Below are 16,347 nucleotides of genomic sequence, written 5' to 3' on the forward strand. Positions count from 1 at the left end.
CTCTTCCTGCTCCTGTAAACTAACAAGTTTGTCTTCATAATGAATACAGATATTTATGATTGAGAAATATAGCTAAAAGGCCAATGCAATCTGCAAATGCGCAAACTTGTCTTCAATATTCCTCGTAACATGGCGCTCATTAACTGCTGTGCACTGTAGCATCAATTTACTCAGGCCCTGCGTTAGTTATTTCAAAGTGGTCCAGATTGCATGTGTTTGGTTGTACAGGATGACGTTGCATAACATAGCACAATATATTGTATGGTCACTTGCTTGAAGCTGTTTCATGGAAAGTTTAATTCAAAACCGTTCAAATAAACACCAATTACTTATCGTCATGCAATAGCAAATTAATGTCAAATGATCAGCTCCATAATGTCATGGTGTAAAATAATTGCAAAAATATGTTTTCTGCCATCTTACAGAATTCAATACTTCAACTTTAATGAAAACCTATTAGCACAAATGTTAGCACAACCGTGGTACGTCAAGCACCAATGTAGGTGATGGATGTTTACCTCTTCCAGTCTCCATCTCTGAAACAACTTGGCGTAGGCACCTGGTCGACCTGCAAACCTGGTCAACACACAAGCGGATTTTAGAGCAGTCGGACTTAGATTATAAATGAACCATCATATCAACTGTGCTCAATAATTCTGTTTTATGTGATTAACATAAGGGCACTTGCAATACATTTGAACTGTCAGCAATAGAAATCTGGAGTTAAAGAGGTAAAATTGTAAAGCCACCGAGAGAGAAAAACAGAGAGCTGAAGAAACAAAAGAGGAATAAGCAAATGGATGTAGACACACTGGGCGCTAGCATCAATGCATCCAGACCAACAACATGAAAGGCAAGGACAAGAAAAAGGCCATTTGGCCCATCGGAGCTCGGCGCTCTAGTAATAACATAAGAAATAGGAGCAGGAGTAGGCCATTCGGTCCCTCAAGCCTGCTCCGCCATTCAATAAAATCATGGCTGACCTTCTACCTCAACTCCACCTTCCTGCCCTATCTCCATATCCCCTGACTTCCTCAGTATCCAAAAATCTATCGATCTCTGTCTTGGATATACTCAATGACTGAGCATCCACAGCTCTCTGGGGTAGAGAATTCCAAAGATTCACAACCCTTTGAGTGAAGAAGTTTCTTCTCATCTTAGTCCTAAATGGCCAACCCCTTATTCCGAGACTGTGACTCCTAGTTCTAGACTCCCCTAGTGATCTAATTTCCCCTTTGTAGCATGCAACTGTGGTTTGAATATCCCAAATGTTTTTTGTTTCTAGTACCCTGCCCGGCAGTTATTCCAAACATTCACCAATCTGTGAGTATAGGAGTTATAATGAGGGAAGAAGGCATGCATTCTGGTTCTCATACATTTCTATCGCAAATACACAGCCACTGCTTCCTTTTTATCCTACATAAACCTGAGATCATCCAAAACTTGCTGCCCGTGTCCTAACTCGCACCAAGTCCCGTTCACCCATCACCCCTGTGCTCGCTGACCTATATTGGCTCCCGGTTAAGTTACGCCTCGATTTCAGAATTCTCATCCTTGCTTTCAAATACCTCCATAGCCTCTCCCCTCCCTATCTCTGTAATCTCCTCCACCCCACAAACCTCCCCCCCCGTCCCCCCCCCCCACCGAGATATTTGCTCTCCTCTAATTCTGCCCTCTTGAGCATCCCTGATTGTAATTGCTCAACCATTGGTGGCCATGCCTTCTGTTGTCAAGGCTCTAAGCTCTGGAATTCCCTGCCTAAACCTCTCCGCTGCTCTATCTCTCTCTCCTCCTTTAAGAAGCTCCTTAAAACCTACCTCTTTGACCAAGCTTTTAGTCATCTGCCCTAATTTCTCCTTATGTGGCTTGGTGTCAAATTTTTGTCTTGTAACACTTCTGTGAAGCGCCTTGGGATGTTTTACTATGTTAAAGGCGCTATGTAAATACAAGTTGTTGTTGTTGCTGTTATACCAGAACAGCAGAGGAAACGCTTCAAGGACACCCTCAAAGCCTCCTTGAAAAAGTGCAACATCCCCACCAATACCTGGAAACCCCTGGCCCAAGACTCCTCAAAGTGGAGGAGAAGCATCCAGGAAGGCGTCGAACACCTCGAGTCTCTTCACCGGGAGCAAGCGGAAGCCAAGCGCAAGCAGCGCAAGGAGAGCACGTCAACCCAAGCACCCCACCCACCCGCCCCTTCAACCACCGTCTGCCCCACCTGTGACAGAGACTGTAGGTCCTGCATTGGACTCATCAGTCACCTGCGAACTCATTTCTAGTGTGGAAGCAAGTCATCCTCGGTTCCGAGGGACTGCCTAAGGAGAAGAAGATAACATAACATAATACCGGAACACTTGGAAGGAACTGGTAGTCAAATATATATTAAAGGGGACATTACCCCTCATCAAAAACAGTTCAGATTTTAAAATGTAAGGGTCCTTTACATTCAGCATAGAACCTCAATGAGATCAGCAACTGCAAATGCTCATTTGCAGTAACACGGCCACTAGCAATAGAAAAAGTTCGGGTTACTTGAAGAACTTTAATTTTTTGACGGTGAGCTGCAGGTGCCGATCGGGCGGTCGCCTACAGCTCGGAAAAATGGTCGGCTTCTGCATGGAGCCGGCTGGCAAATAGGACCTGTTGGTGGGGTGGTGGGTGGGGGTGCGGGTTGTTTGGGAGTTACGGAGCAGATCCAGTGGTGGTGGGGGGAGCAGAAACAAGGGAACAAGAACAGGCTAGCAGTTGGCCGGAAGATTTCTGTGGGGCCAGGAGGACCACTGGATTTCCCCTGCGACGGGTAGTGCTTTTAACCATGGGCCGTATTTTGCGACCCCCCTACTGGTGCGTACGAGGTGTGTACGCGCCTGTAGGGGCCGCACAAGTTCCGGGTTTAGGTATGCGAAGTGCATGTGCTGAATCCCAGAACTTGCGATCTGTCGAGAATCTTCTTGACAGATGATCCGCATCCCCGGGAGAAGGGCCTCTGCGGGCGGAGAGTCGCGCTATTTGCCCAACTTCTGCCCGTTGAATGCCTGTGAAATTCTTACGCCTGGTAAAAGCAGGCCTAGGCTGCTTTTACCAGCATAAGAGTTTTAAAAAACAGAAAAATAAAATGTTATCACTCATTTATACATTAAAAAACCCTGTCCAATAAGGTAAGTTTATTTTTAGCCCCGTTAAAACATATAAATGTTTCTTTCAAAAAATTAAATTTTTGTTTAAAATATTTAATTAAATGGCATTTTAATTCATTTTAAATATGTATTTTTATTTATTTATTTCATTGGTTGATGTATCTTTTAAGTGATCCCCATTCATATTTATGGGCGTTCCGTAAGTACGAAACTACCATAAGTATGAATGGGGATTCTCTTCTTTTATTGGTTGGGCCGGCCCACGTATCCAGGGCCCTGGGATACGTGGGCCTCTGCTTGTGCATACCCGGAGAGGCCCAGGATTCAAAGCCTCCATACCTCCCGGGCCACCAGGTTAATGCGTAGATTTTTTAACAGGTCAGAGGCATCCGCCCGCGCGAAGCCTCCGATCGCAAATTTTGGGCCCATGTTTATGATTTTGGTCTAAGATGCAACCTGGGGCATGAGACTGACTCAAACCTCACCTAGGATTTGCCAAATACTGATTGTTCTAACCTGGTCACAAACAGAGAGTCTCTAGTGGACAATTCAATGATACATCATAGCCATCCCCTGGCATTTCACAAATGAGCAAATCTGGCATTGCACTTCAGCCTGAATTCCTCAGACTACGGTTTGTATTCATTAAAATTTACAGATCCATAGCATGTGACTCCCAAAGGATTCCAACAATTACTCATACATTTACCCAAAACAGGGCTTAACAACCTTTGGTCCAGAACATTAGGAGCTCAGTAAGACAGCTTTGAAAACAGACAGCAATAATTAAATGAACCTAACACACTAAAGGACTATTTGCTTCAGGCTTCTTTGCACACAGCCTGATGACTCAACTGAATGTTGTTTCCCAGTACAACATTCAATAATTTAACAGAGCAATCTCACAGGTCCCAACTGACCTTACCGACATCTATTACAAAGAGCCCAGAATATTAATGATTGCAGCAGTTTACAAACAACTGTGCAATCTATTACATAAAGTCGAAGCCTGGATTGCCCTCTTCTCCCTAAAGATCTTGAGAAGCGGAAGAGGCTGTGAAATTGGAAGGATCCTAAAAAATTCAACTGACATTAATGGTTAACAGACAGAAAAGAGAGATTAAGTATAAACGGGTCATTTTCGGGTTGGCAAGCTGTAACTAGTGGAGTACCGCAAGGATCAGTGCTTGGGCCACTGCTATTCACAAGCTATATCAATGACTTAGTTGAGGGGACCGAGTGTAATGTATCCAAGTTTGCTGATAATACAAAGCTAGGTGGGAAAGTGAGCTGTGAGGACAGAAAGAGGCTGCAAAGGGATATAGGCAGGTTAAGTGAGTGGCAAGAACGTGGCAGATGGAATATAATGTGGAGAAATGTGAAGTTATCGACTTTGGTAGAAAGAATAGAAAAGCAGAATATTTTTTTAAAAGGTGAGAGACTGGGAAATTTTGGTATTCAGAGGGACCTGGGTGTCCTTGTACACGAATCGCAGAAAGTTAACATGCAGGTACAGCAAGCAATTAGGAAAGCAAAAGGTACGTTAGCCTTTATTACAAAGGGATTGGAGTATAAGAGTAAAGACGTCTTACTGCATTTATATAGGGCCCTGGTGAGACCACACCTGGAGTACAGGAAACTTTTTTTTATCCGGCACCGACGGGGCCAACGTGGTGCCGGTTCATCAAAAATTCCGGATAACCGAAAGCTATAGCAAAAGATACGGAGAGCTGACAGCTCCATATAAAGCAACAAACCCTGTTGCTTAGCAACAGGTTCAGAACAATGGCCACAAGTTCCAAGTGTCTCTGTAGCTTAGCAACAGCTGCAGCCACACCCTTGCACAGCAACAGATCCAGGAAGGCAAGTACAATATGAAGTAAAACTTACCTGAACCTACTCCTGAATTTTGCCAGTTAACCGAGATTTCCGGTTATTTAGGTGCCGGTAAATCGAAAGTTTCCTGTATTGTGTACAGCTTTGGTCTCCTTACCTAAGGAAGGATATACTTGCCATAGAGGGAGTGCAACGAAGGTTCACCAGACTGATTCCTGGGATGAGGGTTTTGTCCTATGAGGAGAGATTGAATAGACTTGGCCTATATTCTCTGGAGTTTAGAAGAATGAGATGATCTCGTTGAAACATATAAAATTCTTACAGGGCTTGACAGGGTAGATGCTGGGAGGATGTTTCCCCTGGCTGGGGAGTCTAGAAGCAACAGTCATAGTCTCAGAATAAGGGGTCGGCCATTTAGGTCTGAGATGAGGAGAAATTTCTTCACTCAGAGGGTTGTGAATCTTTGGAATTCTCTACCCCAGAGGGCCGTGGAGGCTCAGTCATTTAGTATATTCAAGACTGAGAGCGATAGATTTTTGGGCACTAAGGGACATGGGGATAGGGCGGGAAGGTAGAATTGAGGTAGAAGATCAGCCATGATCTTATTGAACGGCGGAGCAGGCTCGAGGGGCCGTATGGCCTTCTCCTGCTCCTATTTCTTATGTTCTTATGGATGCACCATTTACACTCCAGCCATAGTGTAATACAGGCGATGTACATGCCTCCAAAGGCCCAGATCACTACCTCATGGTATGGCTTTGGTCCCTGTGGGCAGAGACAAAAGGGCATAGTTTCCAGCCATGGCACTGAAATGGTAGAACTGGAACACTCCCACATAATGAATGGTCAAACCCACCAAGTTGTCCAGAGTCGGCCCAGAGATTGCCCACCGATCTCCCAGCCTGGGTTGGGCCTGGTGCTATGAGCTTGCAGAAGGTGGGGAGAAGAAGTCCTACGAGTCATCCACGCTGAAAGGGGTGTAAACCACATTTAAAGGGATGTGACCATTTAAAGGTAAGTGGCCATGTGTGGGGGTCAAAATTGTTCCCAGTCTTTGCAAAGGCTGTATGGAGTTTAAAGTTGTAACGGACATTTCCAAAGGCTGAACAGAGTAAAATAAATGGTTGGCAAAATAAATTAGGAGATAGGGAATGGAGCCAGTGGGCAAGTGATGGAGCAGTTTAGCACGTGACCCTTCAGTTTGATAGGTGATACAGGGAAGGTGCTGTTGCATGAGATAGATGTGAGCAGGATTGCCTTGTTCGCCACTCCAAAGGCAAAAAAGCTGAAACAGTGGTAACCAGGGCTGCCACTGGCAATAGCGTCCCTATGGTATAGGTTGGCTACACAATGGGCCAGTAATTCCGGTCCCAACGCGTGAGTACGGACGGGGTACTCACACGTGGGCCCTTTGGAAGTGCCGGATTTCAGCATGCACAGCGCATGCGCGGGAAACCGGCATTTCCTGTCCTCTGAACCAAGGGGTTCAGAGGACGAACGCGTGCGCGCAGGAGTCTGCGCGTGCGCGCTGAAATTCCTTTTTTTCCACAGGTTTGCGCGTGTGTAAGGGCCTCTCCTTTTTACGAATGTAAAAAGGAGACGTAAGGACTTCATTCTTTAAGGTAAGTGGTTTATTACTTAAAATTATAACATTTTTTCCACAGCTTTATTGTTTTTAAGGACTTTACAGTAAGGTAAGTGTAGTTTTAAACCCGATTTTTAAAAAAATTATTTTTTTCAAAAATTTGATTAATTGTTTAAAATAGTTTTTTAAAGTTATTTATAGTTTATTTAATTATTGGGATGTTTTTAAAAATTTTATTTAAAGTTAAACTAGTCTTTTGGGCGCCCGTACTTTTCATGAGTTTGACAGTTCTTACTATCAAACTCATGAATGAAGTTTCCCCTCCCCTGATTGGCTGCACAGTGCTCACCTGATCCCAGCCGGCACATCGCACTAACTACGCCGCTGGATCAGGCAAGCACAGCGCGCCGACATCTGAACCGGGCCAGTGACAGGAATTACAAGCAGGCCCAGGCTTCAGATGTCGGCGCGCCGGGTGAGTGCACATCGGGGGCTTGCACGCGCGGCAAGCCCCCGAACCTAATTTCTGGGCCGTTGTCTTTTCTGCAGATGGCACAGCTCTGCAACAAGTCTGCACCTAACTTGCACCAAGTCCCGTTTCCCATCAGCCCTGTGCTCACTGATCTACAATGGCTCCCAGTCTGGCAATACCTCAAATTTAACATTCTCATCCTTGTGTTCAAATATCTCCATTGCCTCGCCCCTCACTAAATTTGCAAAATTGTCTTCAAAATGCCTCAGTTACAGTTGACTATTTTTATTGCCACCTAAACATTCCCTTCCTGTTCTATTCTAAAAAAAAGGCACTGAACAGATCAAAATAAAAATCTTATTAAGAAGCCTCTGCCCCTTCAAGGGCTCCATTACATATCAAGTTTACCTCCACAGCTGCTCCACGTTGGTAGCAAATTGCACAGTGTGATCCCATCCTAAATGGATGTGAACTTTTATTATCCCTTACTTGCATGTAGTTAATTCATTTTAATATTTAAATGAAGCTCTTGCACATTTTTTGAGAGATAATTTTAGACCAGCCTAAAATATTTCTCCCCAAAGCCAATCCCTGCTCCAGCACTGGTTCGACAAGTGATGGTTAACCCTGCATTTTATTTTTTTAAATTTGTTTTAATGAATATGAGCAATACAGGCAAGGCCACGTGTTTGCCTATCTCTAGGTGCCCTCAGAAGGTGAGGGTGGGCCTTCTTCTTGAAATAATGGAGTCCTTATGGTAATGGTGCTTCCACACTGGCACTAATTAAACTTGCATCTACAAGTGACAGAGATCTAGACAACTGCACTGTATAAAATTTGGATCACAGGTCACACACAGATTACCTAAAGGGTCTTAGAGGAGTTGTAAGGTTCTGGTTGGGGGGACTGCATGGACTTGGTCAAACGCATGTGATCGTTGCTTAGACTGAGTATGACAGCCTAACACCTCCAACAGCTCGAGGGATGACCCAACGGAAGTGACCGCTGCAGCAGACTGCAGGAATCCACCCAATCCGAGACCACCATACTGCCTCACTGTCCGTCCGGTCGTGGCATTCCACTTCGGGAGTCATAGATCGCTCTCTGCTGTCACGGGTTGTATGTCTATTATACTTAGCTTAAACCATATGTAATATCTGATTATGCTTTAAAACTGTAGCTCTTTAATAAAAAGCCTTACAACTCCTAAGACCCTTTGGGAAATCTGTGTGTGACCTGTGATCCTAATCTTACAACTGTATGGAAAAGATCTGCACAGGCAGACAAAGTAGTGTACAGGACTTCACCCTGATCATCTGGGCAAACATTTTGGACAGATATTGCAGTATCTCACCAGCAGCTGTTTTTTTCTCTTGGAATAAGCACAGAGGACTGCCTTAAACAACAGCAATGCCTGCAGTGCCCCTCTGGGCATAACCTTGTGGAGAAATGACCAGTCACATCTCGCTGATATTTTACAGAATTTACTCTGAAATGGAACAGGCAATACTTGACCACTGGGCTGAATACTCTGGACTATACAGAGTCCAGTAACAAGAAATGGTTAAACCAAACTAGCATACAGCATTCTATCAAAAGTTCTATTTAGGCTTTCGAAACGTCAAAAAACTACTGGTCTATCATGTTGGGTTTCAAGAGGATCACTCTAATTTTGAATTATTCCATTTCCATGAAACTAAGAGCATCAATAGGTCATCCAATTTGCGTCAAATCAAATTGGTAGCCAATCAGCAGCTTGATGTGATGGGAGGCTGTAATTCAACGCCTTCACACTGTGAGGTTCTGAGGATCTTTAATGGTACCTGTCCCTCTTTAAATCAGTTTATTAAAATGTCAAGTAGTATTTATCAAAAAGGGACTTATTAAATGACAAAGTGGTTAGAGTAGACACTCCACCAACTACTGCTAGTCAGCACACAACATCGAACTTCACACTACATGCATGTGAATCTAACTCAGGGGATGCGCACCTTAAATTTATGCATCTAAAATGAAATACTCCTTGATGCAAAGGTACATATTGACTGATAGTGACTCATTTGATATGCATGTGTACGCTAATTCTATTAACTGAGGATGTTATCCAAATAGTTTAATGTCACTCACCTGCCTAGGAAGAAAGCAATGTAGAAGATTGAACTGTTGAGATTTACAAACTGGAAGAGAAACATTTTTAAAGCAAAGCTATTCTCCCATTCAGACTCTGTGCGTGGGTGTTCTGCAACAATAGATAACGTCGAGATGAGTAATAAAATAAAAATTAAGGGACGTCCTTAAAAATATACTTTTAATAACTGTCTGCGGTTTGCATAAGTATTGGGGAAAAAAGATCTTATTAAATATCTGGCTGACATAAATTCAGATGTTTCTGAAGTAACATATGTGCTAAGAAGTAACATATTTTGTAGAGGTTACGATTTGTTTTATGTCCAATATAACTGAAAGGCGATGCCATCAATAGTGGCTAATCTTTACATTTGAGGAAATGCAGGCACTTTGCGCTTTTAGAAGTTAAATCATTTAAAAGATGACTTATTCAATGTGCACAGGTTTCAGTAGCGCGATCCCATTTACTTACCCCAATCTGTAAGCAGATATGCAACTTTCTCGTAAACCTTAAAACAGAACAAAAAATAGAAAAGTCAGATGTTTAACTAAACAAATGTTTAACCAATGTACAACTTCATTTGTGAAAGTAAGTCATTGCTCTCTTCATAAAATTGCAATGTAGATTAGTTTGGTGGATTACAGAATATGAAGGTGTAAAGTGGGATTCTCCCCAAAGATAAACTCATCTCAGCATTACTTTAATCATCGAAATGTTTGACTCACCTTAACCATTGAACTTGCAGCTCAAATCCTGAACCCTGTTAAAAATCATCTTTCCAGCTTTAGTTTAAACTTCCTTAATCTTCCACATTTCAGCGAGTGCACTCTTTTATATTCTCAACAAATCACCGCCGTACCTCAGCCTTAGCTGATTCTCACAACGCAAGTTGGTTTTTTTTTGCACACCAAACAGGTTGAAAAATCTACCACTTCAAAGATTCCCACAAGCATTTCCCTCTGACAGACCAGTAGCAACTGTGGGGGCGGCTGTACTTACCACGTTCAAAGACATGATGATGATAAAGTTGATGCAGACTCCAGTTCCTGCTGTGGCGAACTGCCAGTTTTTCTTCACAAACTCCCACTGGAAAGAAGCGAAGATCTCCATTGTCACAAGGCGATACACCACCACACCAAAGACCGCAGCCAGGACCAGCAAAATCTACATTCATCAGAACAAAAGAACAAGGCCATTGCAGAGTCATACATGGAAACTTCTGAACTTTTAATTGTGGTATGAGAAAGCAGATATGTATGTTTAAAACTGTGACAGGAGTTCAAAGATGAGATTACAGACTTGAAATCATTGCCTACCACGTGCCAGTGATGTTCTTTTTATAACACGTAGGGTGAAGATCATGGGGTTAGTTTGGGCCTATTTTGGGGTTAGTTTGACTCTATTTTGGGGTTGGTTTGACCCTATTTTGGGCTTGGTTTGGGCCTGGTTTGACCCTATTTTGGGGTTAATTTGGGCCTATTTTAGGGTTGGTTTGACTCTATTTTGGGGTTGGTTTGGGCCTGGTTTGACCCTATTTTGGGGTTAATTTGGGCCTATTTTGGGGTTGGTTTGACTCTATTTTGGGGTTGGTTTGACGCTATTTTGGGGTTAGTTTGGGCCTATTTTGGGGTTGGTTTGACTCCTTCTATTGCATTCTATGTCACTGCTGCATTATGACATTCAGGATGAATCATAAACAATTGTGGCAAGATCACCCTAAATTTAGGGAACCATAATCCAAGATTGACTACAGGGAAATAATACAGTGGGTAGATGTCAACTCTCATCAGATTTTTACAGAACACTCTCAGTGAAGCAACTTCAGTGTTCATCGATTTGTGAGCCTGGTATGTGGGAATCGTTTTGCTCTCACTTTCAATTTGCCAGCCCATAAGTGACAGAAAGCTTAAAAGTGACAGTAAAAGGATTTACAGCAAGTATTTTCCTCTTGAACACATTTTAGCAGAATCATTATTAATGAAATCAATACAGAGTAAGATGATTACTTTCAGAAGTAGCTCCGTACAACTCTGACTGGTTAAGGTCCAGGTAGATTTAGTACAAAAATCACATCGACAGACTAATCAAGTCATATGGGGAAAAATTTGGTTGCTTTGCGCCTCCCGTTAACACCCTAAGAGGGTGCTAATGGGGCGCAAAGCAACTAGCGCCCAGGCGTGGGGATGTTTGCGCCACTCGCAAAATTGATCAGATATTTTGCAGCGGCGCTAAACACTACCACCACGATCTCCTGCGCCCGCAGGTCGTGACATCAGTCGAGCGTGCAATGCCCCGGTAGCGCCCTGGACTGGATATTGAGTGGCACCTCCGCCTTACCGCCTGCCACTAGCAACGACAGGTTGAGGGGAGCGTTTTGCAGTCGGGAAGGGACCGGGGGAGCGCTATTTAAAGGCGACTGCTTCCTGCCTTTTTTTTCAACGACATTTTTGCACCACGCATTCTGAGAGAGAGAGAGAGACTTCTGGAGAGATTCAACGCTGTGTGAAGGAGCTTTGGGTACTGAGCAGCACTTTGCAGGTTCATTTTGATTTGATCTTCTTTGCATCGATTTAGAAGGGACTATGGGGGCTGCACTCTGAGCTCTTTCCCTGGGCCTCTCCATTGTTCTTTTCAGCAGATTTGATGTACAGGTCTCTCCAGGCCGAGATTCAAGGCTGCAATGAGCAGGGTGTGGATGGAGAGCAAGATCGACCCTCCCCTTTAAGAACTGGCTGGCACCAGTGTGTCTGTGTTCCATTGCTGACTGACATCACGTGAGCTTCACCAGCGCTCTGAGGTAGCGCCTCGCTCCTCGGCGTTAGCACCTTAAGAGAGGTGTGTAGCGCCTGATTTAGTGCTCCAATCACCTCCAGGGGCAATAGAAGCCAAGTTTTCAGTCGGAGGCGATAATTAGCGCCAGGCACTAAACTTTGCGCCTGGCCGATAATTGCGCCTCAAATGGAGCGATACCGAATTTCTCCCCCATAGAATCATAGAATGGTTACAGCACAGTAGGAGGCCATTCAGCCCATCGAGCATGTGCCGGCTCTCTGCAAGAGCACTTCAGCTAGTCCCACTCCTCCGCCCTTTCCCAGTAGCCCTGCAATTTTTTTTCCTTCAGGTACTTATCCAATTCCCTTTTGAAAGCCATGATTGAGTCTGCCTCCACCACCCTTTCAGGCAGTGCATTCCAGATCCTAACCACTCGCTGCGTAAAAAAGTTTTTCCTCATGTCGCCTTTGGTTCTTTTGCCAATCACCTTAAATCTGTGTCCTCTGGTTCTCGACCCTTCTGCCAATGGGAACAGTTTCCCTCTACCTACTCTGTCCAGACCCCTCATGATTTTGAACACCTCTGTCAAATCTCCTCTCAATCTTCTCTGCTCCAAGGAGAACAACTCCAGCTTCTCCAGTCTATCAACATAATTGAAGTCCCTCATTCCTGAAATCATTCTTGTAAATCTTTTCGGCACCCTCTCTAAGGCCTTCACATCCTTCCTAAAGTGCGATGCCCAGAATTGGACACAGTACTCTAGTTGAGGCCAAACCAGTTTGGGTGAGTGCTTAGCCCTCCCACACAGGCCAGCAGTGCAGCTTCCCCACTACTACCAGTTCACACCCATTCTTGACTGAAAGCTTCTCCATCCCGGTTCCGATGGAAAGTCATTGATCCGAAACATTAACGCTGTTGCTCTCTCCGCAGATGCTACCCGACTTGCTGAGTGTTTTCCAGCATTGTCTGGATTTATTTCAGATTTCCGGTATCCGCAGTATTGTGTTGTCACTGATGCCCTACAATGTCAATGGGATGGATTTCAAAGGACTAGGGCCTAGAAATTGGGTTTTGGCGCAGCTAGGGCTTTAGCGCCGGAAGTTAGTGCCGGCGCTAAGTCCCCCTGCGCGCGCCAAAAATTCAGTAGCGCCGCGCCCAAACGGCTGCCGGCGCTACTGGAGGGTTTCAGCGCCTCCCAATGGGCGCTACCTGCCCCATTGCGGCGCTGTTCCGGCGCTGCGGCGCCCGATGCGGTGCGGCAGGCTGGGGAAGTGCAGGCCTCCTCCTTCCGTTAAGGAGGAGCTGCCTGCACCCGACCGCTGGCCGTTGACGGCTGAATAAAAATGAGCCCGGCACCTCGAAGAAGTGCCGGGCTCGCGGCCCACACGCATCTGTGCCGCGGGGGGGTCTTGGAGGAGTCCGGGGAGGGAGGTGCGGGCAGGCGGCCGCCGGGGAAGCGGCCGGCCGCCGCGCGACCTTAATGTGCCGGCGCTAACTTCAGCAAGGCACCTTTTACAGAACGTTGCTTGCGGCTGCCACGGGCGAGGCGGCCGCAACTCAATTTCGGAGTTCGGGCGGGTTACCACGGCAACCGGGACGCTGCGCACACCGATGACGTCATCGGTGCCGGCGCAGCGCTACCGGTGCAACGCCGCTTTAGGGCCCCACTCAATTTTTCAAATGGCCATAACTCTGGCGCTAGTCCCTCTAGCGCCTCAAAAGCGGCGCTAAGGCTAGTGAATTTCTAGGCCTAGGAGTCAGTGCACTCAGCACTGAAAACATATGGAGCACTGCTGTGCACACACGGGTGAGGTGCTCCACATCTGAAAGGAATGTGTGATTTTTAATCATGGATGCAACTGACAATGCCTCTTGCATTTTGATGCTGCTATTACAATACTGACAGTAATGAATTAACTCAATTTCCAGCTAAACTCCAGCTAAAATTAAATATGTCCTAGTAAAGGATCCCCTTGGAATGAGTGACCATAACATGGTTGAATTCCATATTCAATTAGAGGGTGAGAAGGTTGGATCTCAAACAAGCATGCTAAGCTTGAATAAAGGAGACTATGAAGGTATGAGAGCGGAATTGAGTAGAGTGGATTGGGAAAATAGATTAAAGGGTAAGACGATGCATGATCAGTGGTGTACATTTAAGGAGTTATTTTACAACTTCCAAAAAATATATATTCCACTGAGAAGAAAAGGGTGTAAAAGAAAAGACAGCCATCTGTGGCTAAGTAAAGAAATTAAGGATAGTATTTGACTAAAAACAAGGGCATATAAGGTAGCCAAATCTAGTGGGAGGATAGAGGATTGGGGAAACTTTAAAAGACAGCAAAAAATAACAAAAAGATTGATTAAGAAAGGGAAGATAGATTATGAAAGTAAATTAGCAACAAATATAAAAACAGATAGTAAGAGGTTATATAATGGCTAAAGTAAATGTTGGTCCCTTAAAGGATGAGACCGGGAAATTAATGGTGGGAAATATGGAGATGGCAAAAACACTGAATGAATATTTTGTATCAGTCTTTACAGTAGAGGACACTAAGAATATCCCAACACTGGACAAACAGGGGGCTATAGGGGGGGAGGAGCTAAACACGATCAAAATCACTAAGGAAGTGGTACTTGGTAAAATAATGGGAATCAACGCGGATAAATCACCTGGACCTGATGGCTTACATCCTAGGGTCTTGAGGGAAGTGGCGGTAGGGATTGAGGATGCATTAGTAATAATTTTCCAAAACTCCCTGGACTCAACAAAGGTCCCGGCAGACTGGAAAACTGCTAATGTAACACCCTTATTTCAAAAGGGCAGTAGACAGAAGGCTGGAAACTATAGACCGGTTAGCCTAACATCTGTGGTAGGTAAAATTTTGGAGTCCATTATTAAGGAGACAGTAACAGGACATTTGGATAATCATAATTTAATAGGACAAAGTCAGCATGGTTTTATGAAGGGGAAGTCATGTTTGACAAATTTGCTGGAGTTCTTTGAGGAAATAACATATAGAGTGGATAAAGGGGAACCAGTGGACGTAGTGCCCTAGAAATTTGGTTTTGGCGCAGCGACGGCTTTAGCGCCGGAAGTTAGTGCCGGAGCTAAGTCGCGCTGGGCGTGCCAAAAATTCACTAGTTCTGCGCCCAAACGGCTGCCGGCGCTGCTGAAAGCTGTTTGCGCCTGAAAACTGGCGCTACGCGCTGAATTGCGGCGCTATTCCGGCGCTGCGGCAGGTTCGGGAAGTGCAGGCCTCCTCCTTCCCTTAAGGAGGAGCTGCCTGCACCCGGCCGCGGCCCGCGAAAATCATTGTAAAAATGAGCCCGGCACCTCGGACAAGTGCCGGGCTTGCATCTGTCCCGGGGGGGGGGGGGGGGGAGAAGTCCGGGGAGGGAGCTGCGGCCAGGCGGCCGGCGGGAAAGCGGCCGGCCGCCGCGGGGCCTTTAATGCGCCGGCGCAAAGTCCAGTAAGGCACCTCTGCCAGAACGTTGCTTGCGGCTGCCACGGGCGAGGCGGCCGCAAGTCAATTTCGGAGTTCGGGCAGGTTACCATGGCAACCGGGACGCTGCGCACACCGATGACGTCATCGGTGCCGGCGCAGCGCTAACGGCCTAACACCGATTTAGGGACCCACTCAATTTCCAAACTGGCCATAACTCCGGCGCTAGGCCCTCTAGCGCCTCAAAAGCGGCGCTAAGCCTACCGAATTTCTAGGCCAGTGTATTTAGACTTCCAAAAGGCATTTGACAAGGTGCCACACAAAAGATTATTGCTTAAGATAAAAAATCACGGGATTGGGGGTAATATTTTGGCATGGATAGAGGATTGGCTATCTAACAGAAGGCAGAGAGTTGGGATAAATGGTTCATTCTCAGACTGGCAATCAGTAACTAGTGGTGTTCCGCAGGGGTCAGTGCTGGGTCCCCAACTCTTTACGATCTATATTAACGATTTGGAGGAGTGGACCGAGTGTAACATATTAAAGTTTGCAGATGATACTAAGATGGGAGGGAAAGTAGTGAGTGAGGAGGACATAAAAAACCTGCAAGGGGACATAGACAGGCTAAGTAAGTGGGCAGAGATTTGGCAGATGGAATACAATACTGGAAAGTGTGAGGTTATGCACTTTGGCAGGAAAAATCGTAGAGCAAGTTATTATCTTAATGGCAAGAAACTTGCAAGTACTGAAGTACAAAGGGATCTGGGGGTCCTGGTGCACAAAACTCAAAAGGTTAGTATGCAGGTGCAGCAAGTGATTAAGAATGCCAATGGAATGTTGGCTTTCATTGCTAGGGGGATAGAATATAAAAATAGGGAGGTATTGCTTCAGTTGTACAAGGTATTGGTGAGACCGCACCTGGAATACTGCATACAGTTTTGGTGTCCATACTTAAGAAAAGACATACTTGC

General features: G+C 45.2%; 1 protein-coding gene across 1 annotated transcript in view; it reads right to left on the reverse strand.

Moving 5' to 3' along the window:
- Positions 1-16,347, reverse strand: part of ano3 (anoctamin 3) — a 401,336-nt gene that overhangs the window by 62,316 nt on the left and 322,673 nt on the right. Inside the window, exons 17-20 of the mRNA XM_086008127.1 lie at positions 10,158-10,322; positions 9,630-9,666; positions 9,158-9,269; positions 519-576 (exon numbers count right to left, since the gene is read on the reverse strand). Coding sequence (XP_085864253.1) covers positions 519-576; positions 9,158-9,269; positions 9,630-9,666; positions 10,158-10,322 — 372 coding nt within the window. The remainder of the gene's footprint in view (positions 1-518; positions 577-9,157; positions 9,270-9,629; positions 9,667-10,157; positions 10,323-16,347) is intronic.

Source organism: Somniosus microcephalus, chromosome 15, assembly GCF_052327205.1.
Source record: "Somniosus microcephalus isolate GS21.2 chromosome 15, FLI_Smic_1.0, whole genome shotgun sequence".
Taxonomy (NCBI): Eukaryota; Metazoa; Chordata; class Chondrichthyes; order Squaliformes; family Somniosidae; genus Somniosus; species Somniosus microcephalus.